This window comes from Monopterus albus, unplaced genomic scaffold, assembly GCF_001952655.1.
Source record: "Monopterus albus unplaced genomic scaffold, M_albus_1.0 scaffold18.1, whole genome shotgun sequence".
NCBI lineage: Eukaryota > Metazoa > Chordata > Actinopteri > Synbranchiformes > Synbranchidae > Monopterus > Monopterus albus.
In genome coordinates, this window is record NW_018127898.1 from 7,539,703 (window position 1) to 7,560,698 (window position 20,996).

Genomic DNA, 20,996 nt, shown 5'->3' on the forward strand with positions numbered 1-20,996 from the left:
CCCGGGCCCCCAGGCGCTCGCATTCGAGCCCCAACCCCGGGCCTGGCTCCAGGGTGGGGCCCCGGCTGCGCCATGCCGGGCAACGTCATGGTCCTTGATTTTAATCTATTCATAAAGGGCTTGTGAACCACTCTTAGACTGACCCGTCACCCAGGGCCCGTTTGCCTTGGGAGACCCTACCAGGGACATATAGCCCCCGACAACACAGCTCCTAGGATCACTCAGCTACTCAAACCCCTCCACCACAATAAGGTGGCGGTTCAAGGAAGGGTTGTGGCCTTATGTGTTACAAAAAATGATTAGATTTTGCTTTTTTAGATTAATGATTTGATAGAGTAACTTGTTGTGAAAGTTAAAATCTTAGAAATCAAACTGGGGCTGCTTGACAAGCAAATTAGTTATTTTTGTGAAATGCATAAAAGTGCAAAGAAATGTAGGGCACAGGGCCAGACTTCTACACCATAAAATACATTGAGAATGTTCTTAATGTATGTTGAAATAAACATATTCATAAAGATTAATATCTCTACATTTTTACCTTTACCAGTAGTTTTTTTCAGTTTCAGTAGCAGCAGTATGGCAGTGGTATAGTGGGGAAAGCAAGGGAAGTTCATATCGCACAGCACATTTCAGTCATATAGCAGACAGAAAAAAATGGTGTGATTTGAACAGGGGGCTGTGCCCCAGTAGAGCTTTATGTCTAGCAACGCCTCTGTTTTCACAGTGGCTTGTATCTGGGTTTTTGGTCATCATATCTGTGATGCAGGAGAAACCAAGATGATTCTGGTCATTACGACTCTCAACAACATATTTTATCCACACAAATCTGGATTATTATCTGATGTGAAGTGAACACAAGATCATGTGATCAGGAAAGTTCACTTCACACAAGTGTAATGAACTAATTCACTACACACACTGACCACCTGCTGCTCAAACAGCAAGTGTGAAAAGCTGCTTTTCACACCTGGTCATGGTGGTCACAGAGTTTCCCGTCGGTAGTCAAGAGCAAATCTGAGTTCTGCTAGTAGTGAGCTTTTACCAAACATGAATAGTTCAGAACTAGCGGAATTCCAGACCTACCCTCAGAACATCACAGCAACACATGGAGACAGCAGTCAAGAGGGGTCATTTTATAAAAGCTACAATCTAAATCAAAGCAAGAAAATATTAATTTTACACTAAAGTACTAATATGCATACAGAGACATTTGATAATACAGGAAAATAGAAGAAAGGTTTACAGATTTCTTTAGCTCCTCTTCCTCAGGTGAAGTCCATGTCTCATATGGAGCTCTTAATGAATCTGTGAGGGAACTGGGCTTGAGAAAAGCAACGACACACCAGATGAAACAATTACAGCAGATTTGTCTGTGTCATTCCAGACAGATTAAAAGGTTACAAAACAAACATGCCAGAGATAACTGAGCTGATCCGTTTTGAGGAACAACCTGAGGTGTCCCTTTAATCTCTCTTCAGGGATTTGACAAATCTTCACCTCCTTTATCTAGGCCACTGAGAGCAAGAGGAACCTGCTATGACAGCTGCTACCCTGAAAAGACACTGCTACTGCTATAAGCAGTTTAGATCAAATGTGAACGTATTACAGTAAGTCAAATAGAATTCAATACATTTTAGTATTCACTGTATAAATCATAAATCAATTACAATCAAAGATTAGCATGGAACTTTACCTTTTCATTACAGAAAACACATTCATATCAGAATAACAGATCCTAAAAACTGGTTTGTAGTGATGCATTTTTCCAGGTTATCTGTTGACAAGGCTAATGATTAGATGTACTGTATCTACAACAGGACATTATTTAGAATAATACTTGAGATTTCTTATTAGAAGTTTGGCTGCAACTGTAAATGACAAATCACTGTGTAGTTCATCTATTTCATATGTCACCACCAGGCTATTTCATTTAATCATTAATCATACTCATTCAATTAAAATGTCATTGTCTTGTAAATGGGATTTAAACCATGTCTAACCATGGGCCAATGAGGCTCACTTTGTTCGGTCAGACATGTCTGGCTCAAGTTGGTGACAAAAGTTTCACCCTTTAGGTGCAACATTCTCCACTGTGGCATTACCTGCTGTAAGTCCACTAAGTGGGGAATTAAGAGTGTCCGCTTCTCACGTCACCATTTGAGACTATCCTATAAGTGAACTTACACTTGTCCTATTAAGATTTAAGACTTGATTAACTTTCTGGGTTTACCAAAGTTCATCAGTATACCTGGCAAGTCCTGTGCACAGTTTTGAAGTGTGAGGTTTGTTTTTATTTCCTTTATTAACATAATATTATGCAAAGTGCCAAAATGTTTACATATAGGTTGAAAATGAAATGTTTTTATTGAATTTTAAAGTATCATTAACAGAAACACTGTTACTTTATTTCTTACTCATGTCTACATTTCCACAGATCTAATAAACAAAGACCACTGGCTACTGCAGCAAATTATAGCTCAACACAAAGTTATGTCTTGATCACATCTGCTGCACCTTGTCTATTTATGTGCTAAAATAACCTTGTAGTTCATAAACCCAGTATTCAGTGACTAGTCACCATTATTTCCTTATTATCAAGGCTGAATACCTTATTCCTAACATTTAAACTAAGCTGGTAAAGCCAAATTTTCTTCTGCTTTTCACAGTTTTCTATACTCTCATGCCTGGTCAAGAGCCTTTTTTAGGGTAAACCTTTTTTATTTGGAATGTCATGTAATAACAGATGTAGTGTTCAGTTAGGGAAAACAAGAATTTTTGCCCCATACTGTATCTTAAAAGAAGCAGAAAGGTATCAGCCAAGCCGCATACATATAAACATACTGTAGCATCACTTTTACATACAATTGTAAGATACTTGTTTGTGCATTTAATGCTCCTTTATACTTCTTATTAAGCTGTTGGTCCACACTGCTCTGGTTGTGCCCGATCTTGTCAAATCTCCTAGACTAACTAGAAAAGGGCCTGGTTAGTACTGGGATGGGGGCCGGCCATAGTTATGGGAATGTGTTTTCAGGTGTGGTTGTGAATTTTTTTTATCACCCTCATCAATCATATAATAACAATGGTCTTTATTAATACTGTGTGGAGAACTTGAAAGTCAATACATAGGCTACTTAAGAAACTTTAATTTGGCAAAAAAAAAAAAAAAAAAACAAACAATACGGCCACTTGTTCCAGAAAATTAGTGCTCATTAAAATTGAACTGAATTTGAGATCCAAAATAAATCTCATTAATTCTGTAAGATAATCTGCCACAACCACAATTCACTACTCACTAACAATGTAGGACTTTGTCCCTGGAAAGTCGCTATGAGAGGGCACTGATGAGAGAGAGCTGCTGAGCTGAGGAGCTCATTGAGATCAACGGATCTGGCATCAAATCTACACACAAAAGCCACACAAAATAACACATAATGTAAAAACAGCTCATGAGCCATGATAATAAATGCACATGTCCTGATCAGTCATTTTACAAGCATTACTGACAGCAGGAAAATGTCAGGTTTGCCCAGCTGCCCCCTCCCCCTTCCCTTCCTCACTCCAGTCTGCTCCCTTGCACTGATTGCACTATTCGACACACCTGCCCCGCTTCCCTGATTATTCACCAGCTGCGCCTCATTAGTTTCCCTCCGTACTTATACACTGCTCACCGTTCACTCCCCTGCCAGTTCAATCTTTGTCTTCAGGCCCTTATGCTCGTTGTCTTTGTTGTGCTAGTACGCCAGTTACAAGTCTTCTATGTTGTTCGCACCTCTTTTTTTTGTCCCACTGTTTCTTTCCTCCTCTATGGACCGCTCCTCTCGACCCTGGATCATCGGCCAGCCTCCACCATACAGGTCGATGCACAGTCTCCTTTAACTGTCAGTACATGTCCTCAGCCACCATCATCCCTACCTCGACCAGCCCAGGAGTGATCCCAGCGTCCGCAGCCCGGGCCAGTATCATCTACCATACCACTGACTGTTTTGCATCTGCTGCTGATCAACACCCGGTTACCCCTACCTACATCATGTCTCTAGTATTGCATTGTATCACTGTAAATAAATCTCACTGCTTGCACCGAAGCCAGCTACCTGGGTCCGTCTTTTTCCCGCTCGCTCGTCTCTGTGTTCAAGCTACCATAACAGAAAAGTCACACTGCTGTCACTCACTACAAGTGATGGGGAGTGGAAACGGTACGATCCAGTCAGTATCCAACTGGGTGCTCCTCATTCTGGTGCACCTAGCAGAAATTTTCATTTTACTTTAATCTATTTTTAACTTCAACAACCTATTAGCCTACTGGTCTCAGGGACTAGAAAAGGTAATATGAAATGTGCCAATTCAAATTAAAACAAAATAAAATGGCATAAATATATAACATTTTCAGCCATATAGACGTAGGGGTGCAGCACCTCCATGTAATGGAAATTATTGGGTTATGTGCTTTTGTTCTTCTCATGCAATATATTTCTCTTTCTCATATTTGAAACTTCTGTCTGTATTACTGCTATGGAAACACTGTATCAAGGTTACAACCTAGCCTTAGGTGAAGGGAAATAAAAATAATACTTATACTATCTACTGTATGTATTTGTACCTTAGCTCTGTGTTTTCCTTTTCTCCCAGACTGTTTGCTTTCCTCCCAGACACTCCACGCATTCAGTTCCCAAAAACCCCTACACACATCTATACACATATGCATACTTCATACACACACACACAGTCTCTACTGATACACACACACACACAGCCTGTTGCCTGCACATCTTAACTCTCCGAGTCCAGCTTCTAATCTGAAAGATACCTATGAAGGTTGCATACCTAAGACACTTTTCTGATTGTTTCCAACCAAGGGGGTGATAGCTGACCAGAGTTATACAAAACCTCTTACTTCTTTCCTTGGTCACTCACTCTGCAGACTGGATGACATTCTGTATAAGTGACTGAACTTTCTGGCAAGAAATAAAATACACAAAGACAACATGGTTGTTCAATCTTTATTTCTCCAGGCTCACTTTAAAATTTCCATCACACCAGCACCTTTGTTTCTCGTGGCTATGTGGGCAACTACCCGGGGATACCAGGTATTGTGGCTACAACAAGCCACTGCAGTTGCAAAAGCCAGCACAAGCGCTGGTCCCAGGCCCAGATTAAATGGGAGATTTGCATCAAGAAAGGCATCCAATGTAAATAAAATTTTAAAAAATTATTTAAAAAACTGTGCCAAATCACATTTGTGGATCATACTGGTTCCCAAAAAGGGGAGCGGCCAGTAAATGAAGTGAAAGAAGATTATCCAAAATGATCAAATTTGCAACTGAACCTGCTTGAGGTTCCTTTGAAGACTAGTTACCTCTCATCTGAGAGACTTCTTCAGTTCTGACTGATGGGTGGGGAAGTGTGAAATCCCCTCCTGCTTCAAATGCTCCATCCTCATCTCTGTTCCCAAGAAATCATCCATCAGAAGATTGAATGACTACAGACCTGTCACCCTGACACCCGCAGTTAAGAAGTCCTTTGAGAGACTGGTGTTGGCCCACCTGAAGGATGTATCATCTACCATACCACTGACTGTTTTGCATCTGCTGCTGATCAACACCCGGTTACCCCTACCTACATCATGTCTCTAGTATTGCATTGTATCACTGTAAATAAATCTCACTGCTTGCACCGAAGCCAGCTACCTGGGTCCGTCTTTTTCCCGCTCGCTCGTCTCTGTGTTCAAGCTACCATAACAGAAAAGTCACACTGCTGTCACTCACTACAAGTGATGGGGAGTGGAAACGGTACGATCCAGTCAGTATCCAACTGGGTGCTCCTCATTCTGGTGCACCTAGCAGAAATTTTCATTTTACTTTAATCTATTTTTAACTTCAACAACCTATTAGCCTACTGGTCTCAGGGACTAGAAAAGGTAATATGAAATGTGCCAATTCAAATTAAAACAAAATAAAATGGCATAAATATATAACATTTTCAGCCATATAGACGTAGGGGTGCAGCACCTCCATGTAATGGAAATTATTGGGTTATGTGCTTTTGTTCTTCTCATGCAATATATTTCTCTTTCTCATATTTGAAACTTCTGTCTGTATTACTGCTATGGAAACACTGTATCAAGGTTACAACCTAGCCTTAGGTGAAGGGAAATAAAAATAATACTTATACTATCTACTGTATGTATTTGTACCTTAGCTCTGTGTTTTCCTTTTCTCCCAGACTGTTTGCTTTCCTCCCAGACACTCCACGCATTCAGTTCCCAAAAACCCCTACACACATCTATACACATATGCATACTTCATACACACACACACAGTCTCTACTGATACACACACACACACAGCCTGTTGCCTGCACATCTTAACTCTCCGAGTCCAGCTTCTAATCTGAAAGATACCTATGAAGGTTGCATACCTAAGACACTTTTCTGATTGTTTCCAACCAAGGGGGTGATAGCTGACCAGAGTTATACAAAACCTCTTACTTCTTTCCTTGGTCACTCACTCTGCAGACTGGATGACATTCTGTATAAGTGACTGAACTTTCTGGCAAGAAATAAAATACACAAAGACAACATGGTTGTTCAATCTTTATTTCTCCAGGCTCACTTTAAAATTTCCATCACACCAGCACCTTTGTTTCTCGTGGCTATGTGGGCAACTACCCGGGGATACCAGGTATTGTGGCTACAACAAGCCACTGCAGTTGCAAAAGCCAGCACAAGCGCTGGTCCCAGGCCCAGATTAAATGGGAGATTTGCATCAAGAAAGGCATCCAATGTAAATAAAATTTTAAAAAATTATTTAAAAAACTGTGCCAAATCACATTTGTGGATCATACTGGTTCCCAAAAAGGGGAGCGGCCAGTAAATGAAGTGAAAGAAGATTATCCAAAATGATCAAATTTGCAACTGAACCTGCTTGAGGTTCCTTTGAAGACTAGTTACCTCTCATCTGAGAGACTTCTTCAGTTCTGACTGATGGGTGGGGAAGTGTGAAATCCCCTCCTGCTTCAAATGCTCCATCCTCATCTCTGTTCCCAAGAAATCATCCATCAGAAGATTGAATGACTACAGACCTGTCACCCTGACACCCGCAGTTAAGAAGTCCTTTGAGAGACTGGTGTTGGCCCACCTGAAGGATATAGTAGACACCCTGCTGGACTTCCTGCAGTTTGCCTACCAGGCAAACAGGTGAGTGGATGATGCAGTGAATGTGGCACTGCATTACATTCTGCGACACTTCGACTCCCCAGAGATCTATGAACGGATCCTCTTTTTCTGTGTTTCCACTATCAAAACCTAATGAGCAGTCTACCCCATACGTCCCTTAACCATCACCAAGCACAGCCTCCAGGATTGATGTGGACCATTCTGCTTTGTTTTTCCACTGTATTTTATATGTGTCGGTCTCTGTTTAAAAGAGGGAGGGGCTGCTCCCCTCTCACGCATGCAGTCAGCTGTTTGTTTACACACAGTGCTTGTAATGCTAATGCTTGATGTGTGAAAACATGGACATTTAATCAATCACCAGTGACTGCTCTGCATGCACACACACCCCTCTCCCCTCGCGTTCCTGATACTTGATATTAGTACTACCTCCTGAGAGGTGCTGAATGCACCTCCAAAAGCGGGTGCACCGTAGTAGAAACAAACACAGAACCACTTATTCGGTACAACACATTTCAGTAGGTTCCTATAATGGAAAAATGCCTTCTGTGGACTTCAGCTTGGCGTTCAACCCCATCATCCCAGATGGCCTCCACACTTGCCCACACCTGTCAGTGGATAACCAGCTTTCTGACAGACTCCAGTGGGTGAGGCTGGGGGAAACCACATCCAGCACCCAGGGTTTTTGTGCCTTTGTATTACCTATGAGTAATATGAGGACTGAAATCTGTTAACACACTCACACTGTGGGGACTCAGCTGTCAGCTGGGTTTGGCTCCAGCCCCTAATGACCCTGTTCAGGATAAGCAGTATAGATAAGGAGGAGGTTATATGCTGGGAACAGAAACAGGGAGAGATTGCCTGACAGGCCAACGTGTTTTGTGAATTGCTGTAAGATTAGGTATTAAAGATGTGTGGTGGGAGGTAGGACTAGGTGAGATAGGGTACACTCCACCCTTTCATTCATATAAGTATCTTTATGCTAAAAATGCTAGGTTTATGGCTAGTGCCTCCACTTGTCTCGATTTTTTTACCTCTCTTTGTAGGCAGGGATTTTGTTCTTGTTTATCTTAGAGAGAAAATAGTTAAGCCTGGCTTAATTGTATTCATATTACTTTATTTGGCTACAGATTTTTGTCCTATCCTCTCACCCACTCACTGAGCAGAGTAGAAGCTGAGAGGGGCATTCCTACATCCAGCAAGTAAGACTTACTCCTAATGGGCAGTCCTGGTGACTCTCCCTCGTTGGACGTAACTAAACTCTGCCCAGAATGTCACTAGATTTTTCACTTGTAGGTTTTTGGAAAAGAAGTTATTAAAGGGGTCTCAATATTATCTAAATCTAGCAAGGAAGTTGGCAACACTGCCCCGTTCTCCCTTACAGATTGGGTAGTGACATGCTCAAAATGTGACTACTTCATGACTAACTGAGGTTAGGGCAAGATGACTGGCTGAGATGATATGAAACTGCAGTAAATTGCTTCTTTGCTCATGCACATACAAAAAATCAGGTAGGCAGCAAAGAACAAGTAGTGACACCTCCCACAAGAGGAATTGAGGCCTGTCAAGCGTTTTGCTATTGTTCAACCGATGGCCATCTTGGAGTTTGTGATTTTGTTTTTTGTTTTATTATTCATCAGTTTCTTTGTTAGCCTCCTGAAACACATACTAACACGCACACATATGCCACTACACTTGTGCATCTTATATTATAGAGCTGTGTCTGGTGTTTACTATTGTGGTATCAGGTCAATGCCTTCACTGTTTAGCTAATGCTTTTGCTGTCTGGTTAATGCCTTGACAGACATGTCTGGCTCAAGTTGGTGACAAAAGTTTCACCCTTTAGGTGCAACATTCTCCACTGTGGCATTACCTGCTGTGAGTCCACTAAGTGGGGAATTAAGAGTGTCCGCTTCTCACGTCACCATTTGAGACTATCCTATAAGTGAACTTACACTTGTCCTATTAAGATTTAAGACTTGATTAACTTTCTGGGTTTACCAAAGTTCATCAGTATACCTGGCAAGTCCTGTGCACAGTTTTGAAGTGTGAGGTTTGTTTTTATTTCCTTTATTAATATGATATAATGCAAAAGATATATTGTATTATATCAAGGTTCCAAACGTATACATACAAATGGGAACACTTAGAAAATATTTGTTCTAGATTTTAAAATTTCATTAAGAGAAGAAAGTTCACACAACTTGCAAAATATGTTAAATAAAATATCCCCATTATAGAACATCCAGTAATTTGGCTGTGATTATGTTTGCTGAAAAACATATTTGCCATTGCATTTTATACAAATGCTGTTTCTAGGAGACAGGGTTACCACACCAGTGCTGTAGCTTTTAAGTGAGCGGATGGAAATTTGCTCCCAAACAGGATTAATCTTATCTGGTTTGTATCTTAACCTAATTAGTGGGTGGCAAATTAGTGATTAATTACAGTACAAAATAAGTTTATTGCTTAGCTGTTTCACTGCCAGGTGTCCAGCCATCTAATCCTATAAGGGCTCACGGACACACAAGTATAAAAGCTAAAGTCAGATGTGTAGCACCAGTCACCCAAGGAGGTTGCAAGTGACAGCAAACTGCTGAGGACCTCCATCAAAGATCGGAATGGCAGAAGAGTGGGGAAAACAGTCATTTGCTGCCAGGCGATATTACGATGAGACAACAAGTGGAGCTGTCTTCGTTTACACAAATGCCAACAATACCAGAGGTACCGTAGTATTGTTTTAATTTCTGGGTAATTTGATGGTACAGGTTAATTATATGAGAGATTGGTACAAAAAGTAAGAACCTACAACCAGGAGCATCAATAAGTATAGCAGAATCAGTCAGAGCAACAGGTGGACATCTTTAGACAAGGCAAATTTATTTATAAAGCACATTTTCGTACACAAAGGCAATTTAAGTACCTAACACAATGCACACAAATAGAGACTTCCCTCTGGAGAGAGGGAAGTCTGGGCATCTTTGCTCAGACTGCTGCCCCCGCGACCCGGTTCCGGATAAACGAAGGAAAATGGATGGATGGATGGAACACAATGCATACAAATAGATAAGGCATTAAAATGCATATATAGATAGAACATAATTATACAACACATTAAAACATTAAAAGCAACAATTACTTGACTGCACAAAGTACCGGTAAGAGCATACAACTGCTGAGGCCTAGTAATCTTTGGATAGCTGTGGCAGACTGTAGATTCTCACTGTTCACAATATACTTTGTACTTTTGCCTTTAGCCATTGGTACCTTTAGGCAATTGCTGTGTACTTTTTCAAATGGACTTTTCAAACTTTATTATGCTACTGTACTACATAAATACTAAATCAAATGACTCCAAGTTATGCAAGAGGATTACTAATATTTATGGTCCTGCTGAGAATCAACATCCAACCTTGCAGAGATTTCAGATGTTTCAACCTATAGTTTTGATTATATGAGTTAATAAAACTAAAGCAATGCTGTTTCACAAAGAATATAAGTACCTAGCCAGCGCAAAACAACAGTTGAGCATTTTAAATTGAGAGAGCTCACCGATAAAATGTACTGTGTATATAGTATTCTGTAAAAACCCACAAAAAAGAGTTTGTCTAAAAGAAGTTTGGTGTTGCTTCAAAGACCTTCTACAATGAGCTGCTCAACTGTGAGATTATAAGACTTTACTTTCTTTTATCAGGTCCCTTTGAGGGTCCAAATTATCACATTGCTCCTCGATGGATTTACAACCTTGCAACACTCTGGATGCTTTTTGTGTTCTTCGCGTCAGTCTTCACCAATGGTCTCGTCTTGGTGGCCACAGCAAAGTTTAAGAAACTGCGTCACCCACTAAATTGGATCTTGGTCAATCTTGCAATTGCTGATCTTGGAGAGACACTTCTTGCCAGCAGCATCAGTATATGCAACCAGATGTTTGGCTACTTCATTCTAGGACACCCAATGTGCGTCTTTGAAGGTTATGTAGTCGCACTTTGTGGTAAGTGTTTTTTCCCTTTTTTGAAAGTGTTCAGAATTTTTTTGTAAAGACAATGTTCTTGTTTGTACACTACATGTTTTCCCTTGCCATTGCTGAGTTTCCTTCAAGGGTCTATAGGCTGAAGGTGTTTTATGCTGTGCAAACTGTAAAGCCCCCAGAGGCAAATTTGTCATACTGGATTATGTAAATAAAACTGACTTGACCTGTCTTAATGTCATAACAGGCATTACAGGGCTCTGGTCTCTGGCTGTCATCTCCTGGGAGAGATGGATAGTTGTGTGCAAACCTTTTGGAAACATGAAGTTTGATGCTAAATTGGCCACAGTGGGAATTGTGTTCTCTTGGGTCTGGTCAGCATTATGGTGCGCTCCTCCCATTTTCGGCTGGAGCAGGTACGCAGATGTTTTTTTAATTGAACTAATGCACACTATAAATAGAGACAATGCCAAGTGTTGAATTTATCAGTGAAGACAAGCTAAACACTGAGTACTGAAACTAAACATTGAACATTTTCTTGCACCAGATACTGGCCTCATGGACTGAAGACTTCCTGTGGCCCTGATGTATTCAGTGGAAATGAAGATCCTGGATGTCAGTCCTACTTGATTTGTCTTATGATTGCATGTTGTGTCTTTCCATTGTCTGTCATCATCTTGTGCTACCTTGCTGTTTGGATGGCTATCCGATCTGTAAGTTATCTTATCTGCAGCTTTATATCATCTATAAAGTAGAACTTGGCAGACTTTAACGCTGCATTGACTTGTCCATCACAGGTTGCCATGCAGCAGAAGGAATCAGAGTCAACCCAGAAAGCTGAGAGAGAAGTATCCAGAATGGTGGTTGTCATGATCCTGGCATATTGTTTCTGCTGGGGACCTTACACCTTTTTTGTCTGCTTTGGTACGGCTTACCCTGGATATGCCTTCCATCCTCTGGCTGCTGCCTTACCTGCATACTTTGCCAAGAGTGCCACCATTTACAACCCAATCATCTACGTCTTCATGAACCGGCAGGTGGGCACAACAGTCACAATGCCACACTGACCAGTTTTCTATGTCTAAATCAAATGTGTTACATTTTTAACACACTGTTTTAATCTCTCCCTGCCAGTTCCGCACATGTATCATGCAGCTTTTTGGCAAACAAGTGGATGAGGGCTCTGAAGTATCCACATCAAAGACAGAGGTCTCCTCTGTGGCTCCTGCATAAAACTTCATATTCTGTGTTTCTGGAAGAAAATTTCAGAACCATTATGGCTTGTACAGAAAATATTTATTGTTTCTTTTGTCTTCATTTTTTAGCAAATTTATAGTTTTCTTGCAAATACAAAAAAAAAAAGAAAAAAGAAAAAAGTGCATCAAGGAAATAAAATCAAAGTATACTGAAAAAGGATTAAATTGGGTGTTTTTTGTGTGATTGCCAGTTTTGTTTGAATAATAACACAAAATGGCATTCATAGAGTACAGGTCGGTTTGCCTCATAATGATAACACATATTCAGACTTAATTGTATTGCCATGGTAACTGGTACTACAGCCCAACCCTGGCCGGAGTAGTTTTTCCTCAGGCTCAAGGATAAAAAATGTGTTTTGTGACTTAGGTTTAACACTTAATGGTTAACATGTTAGCTTATTTTAAATTCTTGCTGGTTATTCTGCACAGTAGCTCCAGTATATTTAGTATGAGGGGGCAGGGGCGGGATTGTCTTACATGTTTCAAGTGGGGGGTGCAGTGGGGATGGCACAATATGTGTGAGTTGGGGGGGGGGGCGTTTGTCCCTGATCTGTGAAGGCATTTGCACATTGTTTGTCAATCTGCTGTCAGGACTGTTACAATATATCAAACCCATTAGACTATTAAATTAAGAATTGTAAAACTCTTTTCACTTAGTGTTTTAGGTGAGTAATAACACTGGGTACTTTCCCAACAATCTGACCATGAAAGAAAGCTGCCATTGACTTAAATACAGAGACACTGATTATGCTAATGGAGACAGGTGAGTGTAGCCTAAATGAGAACAGTAAAAGGGGAACCACAAACAGCTAGAGGCCAGTTAAAAAATGAAAGTTTTCCAAAATAAGGGCTTTTGTCAGGAAATGCAATGAATCATGGCAAATACTTGTATAACAATTGGATGGATATTGCCCAAAATTCCAAGTAGGCTATTCAAGGTTTCAAGGTAACAAATTATAATGAATTGGGTGATTCCCCAACTCTAGTGTGAGTTTTTTTTTTTTAAACCAACAACATAGTGGCAGTAGCCTAATTTTCAGATACATTTAGCCCGATGCTATTGGTAACATTATGGGGACAGAATTAGTAAACTGGATAGGGCCATAAGGCCTATAGGGCAGCTGGGGTTTTTTAATCAGACTCTACTTCCTCCGCTGCAGTAGGTGGCGGTATACACTTTATTCGTTGGGTCGCCAGCCAGCAGAACACAAAAACCGGAGGAAGATTGAATAATCGAGTGCGCATGCTCCTTTTCTTGACGCACACGTGAAATATTCACGACTTGAAGTCGGAAAGGACGAAATTATGTCTAAAGCTAGTATGTATTTTATTAGTTCGGTATAATTTGTCACTAAATAATTTTGTGTACCTTTAAGTGGACTCTGTGCTTTTTGCATTTTACAGAACAAAAACGAGCCAAACGCCTCGGCTTCCTCGGAAAATTTAAGGTAAATTCTAATAATATCTGTGCTAATTCTACAGCTAATGTTTTGGATCTGATAGTTTTAACGTTGTACTTGTTAAAACAGAAGACAAGCAAGACGTTATCCTTAGCATTTCTTGCCTTATATTGGTATATTTTCAAACCTATGTTACTCATCGAGTTGATCAGTGTTCGTTTGTTTGTTTATAGTAATGTTGAGTAATAACCAGTCAGTCGCGTTTGGATGTATATATGCCATATGTATATATGGACAGAAGGAGGTCATATGGGTATCAAAACCACGATACCGCGAGAAATGATAGCAATCCAGTGAACCAACAGTGCCACAAGTTAAAGAGCCCATGACATGCTGATTTCCAACCATTTAATGTTTAATCTTGGATACCTCTAGATCAACTTTGCACCCATCATAACTCCAAATAGTCTATCATTATTTAAGAACAATAAAACCCGAGATCCTCCTAAGAACAAGAGGATAGTTCATGAATATGCTCAACTCCTGTTGCCGGTGTTGTTTTGGAATCTGTTTCCCCTAACCTGTATCCTAACATTATCCTAACCACAACCACCGACGGGGGCGCTACATGAAACTGAGTTTTGAACAGAGGAAACACATCTCGATCAGGGAACACTTTTTGACACAAGACCGGTCAGGAAGCCAGGACAACACATAAACAAAACTAACAAATAAGCTACGTTTTTGACAGTGATAATATCTCAGATTCTGCCTAACATGTTTGAGCCAGAATATGAAAGTGGACAGCATGACGAACCACAACAGTGTGAATTAATCTGAATTTCTCCTTCATAGATAGGTAAACAATGGTATATATACTGATGAAAAGAGATGTGTAACACTCAAAACACATCGGGTCATTGAGAAACCCCATATTTTAACTGGTATAATGCAGACACAGTGACTTCTCCAGCCTTACAACAGTTCTCTTTAAGGTTACAGAAACAAGGCATTAACAGACATGCAACTTTTTTTTTTTAATAACTTACCGTTAAATCCCACCAAGTAATGCAAACGTCACCCCCTTTCAAGTTTCTCTGAGGTTGGTAAATCCAATTGGTGGTTGCTGTGTCTTCCCCCACATGACCACATACAGTCCCAAAGTAGTGAAATTGATTCCAACAGGTAGCGTAGCACAGACAATAACATCATGGTACTGTACTCCGGGGGAATCCAGTGTTGATCAGCTTATTATTCACTGCTATGCCCATTCAAGGAGATTCTGTTGGTAGAAAGAAAATATCACAAGTAAGAGTTTGTAAGACGAGTATAAACTGAGTTTCCTCTGCATAGAAGTACTGGAACATATGTTCACCTCATGTTTTGAACTTTAGGTCACATCTAAGATGATAATTCACTGTTGTAACATTGTAGATAAGTCAGAAAACAAGGAAAAGCATGCCATGGGCTCTTTATAAAAGACTCAAAAGACAAATACAGTCATGGTAACATGAAAGTACACCCTCCTTCAATTCTATGTTTGTAATTAATCAGGGGCTTAAAAAAACAGTGTGGACCTCACCTACTTCTGTAAATAAAACAAGGGTGGAGAATTGAAGTCCAGACCTCAACCCACTGAGATACTGTGGCAGGTTCTTCAAAGAGCTGTACATAAACGAATGCCCTCAAGCATCAATGAACTGGAGCAATGCTGTAGCGAAGAGTGGGCCAACATTTCTCCAAAACGATAAACTCCCAGAGAAAATATATACTCATAAGTTATTGTTGCTAAGGGTGGTTCTACATGTCACTGAATTACAGGGTGTACTTTTGTTTCCCCACCTGGTTTCTGAATGTTTGTTTACTTTTGGGAAACAGTTGACTACATATTGACATCTGTTTTTTTCTTTTTCTTTTCTTTGTTACTTGAGGTTATTTTTTTTTCTTACAAGAGTTGGTGAGGTCCACACAATTGTTTTAGGCCCTGATAAATAAAAACAGAATTGAAGGAGGGTGTCGTTTGTTTTTAGCATGGCTGTATATGTTTTGAAAATCAAATGGAAAAGAGATAAAGCAGCATTCACAAGGACAGTTACGCGTTCTCTTTCTGTTGTAACTAAGTGGAACCACAGACTCCACTTGGCTGATGGTAGTCATTTGACTAGTAGGACTGAAGCATATTATGAAATGGTGTCAGGGCAGCACAAATCCCTTAAGGCAATTTTAACAGAAATGCACAGATGTATTTTCAGGTTCCATGTGGATATCAGTGCTACTGACTGGTACATTGCCCAGACTGTCAAGTACCTACAAAGGATACTGTCCCAGTTCATGTCATCACCATGCATGTGTACATTTAGCATTCAGCCATGTCAGTGTGACTGAGCATGTCTCTGTAAACAACTGCAGTGTTTATAGATCAAATACTGTCGGACATACTGACAGTTAGATGCTCCCTGAGTGCTTGGATGTCAGATGTTTACATACACTCAAAGCAAAACACATTAAAACAAACAAATTACCACTCCTGAGAATTCATGTTACCATAGGTCTTTTGGCAAGCCGGTTAGTTAGGTCAGTCACTTTGTCCACAGAAAAAGTATTTTTCCCATATTTGATCACAGACAGATTTATTTCACTTTTAATTCACAATATCAGAATTCCAGTGGGTCAAAAGTTTATATACGCCAAGTTCACTGTTTCTTGAAACAGCCTGTGGCCTTTGGGAAATTGATGCCATAACTTTAGAAGCTTCAGATTTGCTTTTGTGAATATTTTGAAACTTCATCTGAAGACGACAGCTGGGAAGCTAAAGCTTGGATCTGGATCTTTTACTGGGACAGTGATCCAAAGTACACCTCCAAAATGATGATAAAATGACCTAAGACCAACAAAGTAAACGTCTGATCGTGGCCATCACAAAAGAAAATTTGCGGGTTTCACTGAAAAAGTGGGTTTGTTCAAGGGGGCCCGCAGAGCTATCTCAGCTGCATGAGGTCTACCAGGATGTATGGGCCAGAATTCCTGTGAAGCTACCGCAAGCATTTGATTCAAGTTAGACAATTTAAAGGCCATGCCACCAAATACTAACATGGTGAATGTTAATTTTGACCATGAGAATGTGATAGAACATTTTTAAAAGCTGATATTAATAATTCTGTTTACTATTTAGAAATTTTGCATCAAAATAAAGTAGTTGGTCTCACTGAAGTAACAGGGAAAATATATTAACATGAAATTTTTGGAATTGTGAAAAACTGCATTTAGCCAAACTGTATGTAAACGTCTGGCCTCAACTGTCAGCTAGCTGAGAAACCTGTGGAAAAATTCCTATGAAGAGTCACATTTGACCTTGTGGTTAAAAACGCTGTCTGGTACAGATCTGTGACACTACTATATGCTCATTTTCCTGATTAAATTATTAAGAGTTGCTGTATATACTGTAGGTTATGTTGTTTGCTCAGCTTCCTATTTAATTTACAAAGCCTCAGATATGTGATATTAAATATGTTTAGATTTGTAGGTTGAACCAGGATGCATTTTACCACATATTTGAGATGTTTGTTTCCAGGCTAAAGATGGACGAAAGGGTGGTTCTTCAGGGCGGACAAAGACTACAGAGCAGTCACCTGTGCAGCATGTCAAAGACCACAGAACACCAGAGGAAACCAGGAAGCAAAGGGTAAGTCTGTAAACATCAGAGGGTGTATCAGAGTTGAGGTTATGTTGATATTTTTTTGAGGTTAAACAGTCTGCCTATCTTTCCTGTTTAGCTAAAAGACCTCCAAGAAAAGCAGAGAATCTCTAGAGAACGAGAGCTGATGAAGAGAAGGAATTTGCAGAGCTTTCAGAATGATATCCTACAGCGCCAGAGAGATTATGAGCAGAGGGTAAATGTTGGCTTATTGACTCTAGTTAGAATCACTCATGCTATGCACATATCATTGTGATCTCTGTTTTCTGCTTTGTGTTCATAGGAGACAGAGATGCAAAGCTTGGAGAAGCATGTTAATTTTGAAAACGAGAATTCAAGAAAGGCATATTACAGAGAATTCAAAAAGGTACATAACTGCTCCATACATGTCACAAACTGACCCAGGTCTGATAAATATTCACATTTTAGAGGCATATATATAAATTATCAGTCTTTATTTAAACAATTTTCTCTTTTAAGCCTTTAAAAACAGTTGAAAGGCACAAGCCTCTTTTACAGAGATTCCGCTATACTGGTGTCAAGCTGGCCCTTCTATAGTGCACCTTTGCCTATTTACACTGGGCTAAAAAAAAGCCAGCAAAGAGCCACCTTTCCTGGTCGAATGAAGGAGGGTCAACTGTAGTGGAACTGGACAGAGTACTTTTTAACGTGTGGTTGTTGTTTTTAAAGGTAGTGGAGGCCTCAGATGTGATTTTGGAGGTTTTGGATGCACGCGACCCTCTTGGCTGCAGATGTCCTCAGGTGGAACAAGCAGTTATTCAAAGTGGAACAAACAAGAAGATAGTTTTAGTCCTTAATAAAATTGGTAACTCAACTAAATAATGTTAACTGTCTGTAGTCCTGTATATCTTTTGGACAAAGTAGTTAGAAGTGTTTTATATTTTGTGTTAATTATATGATGCTTGACGGAAATGTTCTTTTTTTTTAATGATAGATCTGGTGTCAAAGGAAATTGTAGAAAAGTGGATTAAGTATCTTCGTAATGAGTTTCCTATTGTAGCTTTCAAGGCATCCACACAGCAGCAAACCAAGAATCTAGTATGTGGTTATATTTTTTTTTCCATAATCTAAAAATGCTCAATTTCATCTCACATGCTTAAAGCTATAGAATAACATTATCTCACATAAACACTAAGGCACTTTTATGTGTCACTTGGACAGAAACGCAGTAATGTTCCAGTGACACAAGCTACCACAGAGCTCCTAAGTAGCAGCGCTTGTGTTGGCGCAGACTGCTTAATGAAGCTACTTGGCAACTACTGCCGCAACCTAGACATAAAGACGGCCATCACTGTAGGTGTTGTGGGTAAGCACCAAATCCAGTAAAGCACCAGGTTTTGCTTGTTGATAATGTGAGATTGCCCATAGTGAAATACTTTTTTACCTGTCCTGTTTTGTAGGTTTCCCTAATGTGGGAAAGAGTAGTTTGATCAACAGTCTGAAACGGGCACGAGCATGTAACATTGGAGCCACTCCTGGTGTGACCAAGTAAGTTCCTGTACTACCGTGAAGACCTGCTTCCTGTTTCTTTCTGCTTTTCTCATGGGTCTGTCTGATTTTAGGTGCCTTCAAGAAGTGCATTTGGACAAGCACATAAAGCTTTTGGACTGCCCTGGAATCGTCATGGCAACTTCGACAACTGATGCAGCAATGATTCTTCGTAACTGTGTCAAAATTGAACAGCTTGTAGATCCCCTTCCACCTGTTGAAGCCATCCTTCGACGCTGCAACAAGGCACAGGTATGTCATGTTATCTTACCAGCTGATTTTTACATTGTGCCATTTGCACACCACCATTACAGCAGTTCTGTTGGATTACAGATCATGGAGCACTACGGCGTTGCGGATTTTCACACAGCTTTGGAGTTCTTGGCATTGCTTGCCCGACGGCAAGGCAAACTAAGGAAGGGGGGACTCCCTGACACTGATAAAGCAGCAAAGAGTGTATTAATGGACTGGACAGGGTGCGTAAAATTTAGCATTTTACCATTGCTCTTAGGAGTATGTTTTAATTTCAACATGTTATGTTATTTAGGGGAAGGATCAGCTACTTCACGCACCCTCCAGAGACACACACTCTTCCCACACACATCAGTGCTGAGATTGTTACAGAGATGGGTAAAGCTTTTGACTGGGATGAGCTGGAAAAAGGAAATCAGGAGGTTCTTGCAGGTAAGGGAAAGGGTCAGTTCATCCAAATCACGCACAAAAAAGACAATGATTAAAAAAAATATCTCCTACCTCCAGTTGTACACAGATACAATGTCCCAGTTACTCAAGATGATCCACAGCCATCACCTTCAGCAGTTTTCATTAGGAATGTAATTTTGTTGTTGGAAAGTAGTTCTAGTGAAGTGTTTGTCTGGTATCTCGAGGTCTCACAGTAAATCTGAAATCTACAATGTTAAGATGCCTCTACATTTAAGGGTTCCTAGCAGTACTTTGATCCCTTCAGGGATCGTGTTGAACATCCCAAAGAAACAGTGGTTGCTCCAGTATGGGATATGATTTCTGCTGTGTCTTAGAGTCGTCTTGTCCAGACATCCAAAAGGGATTCTGCATGGAAACTACTGGAATGACACCGGGTGGTCAGGGAGAACCACCCTCTGACCTGGAAATGGAAAGAACATCAGTGGAAGAGCCAGAATGCAAACATGAAACTGAATCTATGGAGGATGACCAGGACCCAGAGGTGAGAAATAGCACTGTCCTTAGAGCATCAGTGTTTACTGATTCGCAGTATGCTGTGCCTTTAACTCCTGTAAAATGCAGTTCATCCAGCTCTGTTTTCATTTCTGATATCTTCCCTGCTTCAAACAGTTTGGCCCAATGACAGTGGAGATAAAATCTCAGCAATCCAAGACAGACTTACCTGCAAATAATGCTGCATCCAGGGCTCCAGATTTGAAGGACATCTACAGTGTAGATCCTCTACAGCAGGGCCAGGCTCTCCTGGCTGCCAACAAGAAGAGGAAAAAGCAACTCAAAAGAGCTGGTTTGTATAAATATTGGTCACACTCTGTAATGCTGTACATAACTTTGTCAGTGTGTTCAGGCTGTGATTTCTTTATTCATTATAATAATAAAATAATGTCAGAGACCACCCAAGACTTGTGGCTTCACTAGTTCATAGCGAGGATAATCAGTGTTGCTAAGTGGCAGAGCCCTCTATTGGTGTATGAAAGTGTGTTACACAGTATCTAGTCACATAAATAAATGTGATCCTTTTTTTTTTCTTCTCTGCAGACAAAATTGCCACCAAACTCTCAGACACCTTGACATCTGCAATGGACTTCTCATTTTCAGATGGCTAATTAAAATAAGGTTGAAATAAAAGCTTTAAAAAAATTATACTGTAGGTGTTTTGTCTTTATTGGTATTTCATGTAAGCACCTACAGAGCTGTACCCTCTGGGATAGCCCTGATTCCTTTGCTTATAAAGCAATTAACAGATGCAGATTATATTGAACAGCCAATGTTCCTTACA

The 20,996-nt window shown here is 40.2% G+C and overlaps 2 protein-coding genes across 2 annotated transcripts; both read left to right on the forward strand.

Annotated features, from left to right (window-relative positions):
- Window positions 1-9,792: 9,792 nt before the first annotated feature.
- On the forward strand, window positions 9,793-12,531 carry LOC109956114 (red-sensitive opsin). The gene is made up of 6 exons (XM_020592984.1): window positions 9,793-9,895; window positions 10,866-11,162; window positions 11,386-11,554; window positions 11,686-11,851; window positions 11,936-12,175; window positions 12,273-12,531. Exons 1-6 carry the CDS (start codon window positions 9,793-9,795, stop codon window positions 12,369-12,371), a joined length of 1,074 nt encoding a protein of 357 aa, XP_020448640.1. The 3' UTR covers window positions 12,372-12,531.
- A 1,076-nt stretch (window positions 12,532-13,607) lies between these two features.
- gnl3l (G protein nucleolar 3 like) lies at window positions 13,608-20,857 on the forward strand. The gene is made up of 15 exons (XM_020592888.1): window positions 13,608-13,712; window positions 13,799-13,842; window positions 17,366-17,476; window positions 17,568-17,684; window positions 17,772-17,855; window positions 18,179-18,314; window positions 18,444-18,547; window positions 18,671-18,815; window positions 18,910-18,997; window positions 19,072-19,249; window positions 19,331-19,473; window positions 19,545-19,681; window positions 20,035-20,201; window positions 20,330-20,504; window positions 20,756-20,857. Exons 1-15 carry the CDS (start codon window positions 13,700-13,702, stop codon window positions 20,821-20,823), a joined length of 1,710 nt encoding a protein of 569 aa, XP_020448544.1. The 5' UTR covers window positions 13,608-13,699; the 3' UTR covers window positions 20,824-20,857.
- The last annotated feature ends 139 nt before the right edge of the window (window positions 20,858-20,996 follow it).

What these genes read in the sequence shown, in the direction of transcription:
- LOC109956114 (XM_020592984.1), top strand. Translation starts at nt 9,793, where the DNA reads ATGGCAGAAGAGTGGGGAAAACAGTCATTTGCTGCCAGGCGATATTAC. An exon ending in AAATGCCAACAATACCAGAG is followed by an intron (nt 9,896 to 10,865) that starts GTACCGTAGTAT and finishes TTCTTTTATCAG; the next exon opens with GTCCCTTTGAGGGTCCAAAT. An exon ending in CCCATTTTCGGCTGGAGCAG is followed by an intron (nt 11,555 to 11,685) that starts GTACGCAGATGT and finishes TTCTTGCACCAG; the next exon opens with ATACTGGCCTCATGGACTGA.
- gnl3l (XM_020592888.1), top strand. An exon ending in ATTACAGAGAATTCAAAAAG is followed by an intron (nt 17,856 to 18,178) that starts GTACATAACTGC and finishes TTGTTTTTAAAG; the next exon opens with GTAGTGGAGGCCTCAGATGT. An exon ending in CATCACTGTAGGTGTTGTGG is followed by an intron (nt 18,816 to 18,909) that starts GTAAGCACCAAA and finishes CCTGTTTTGTAG; the next exon opens with GTTTCCCTAATGTGGGAAAG.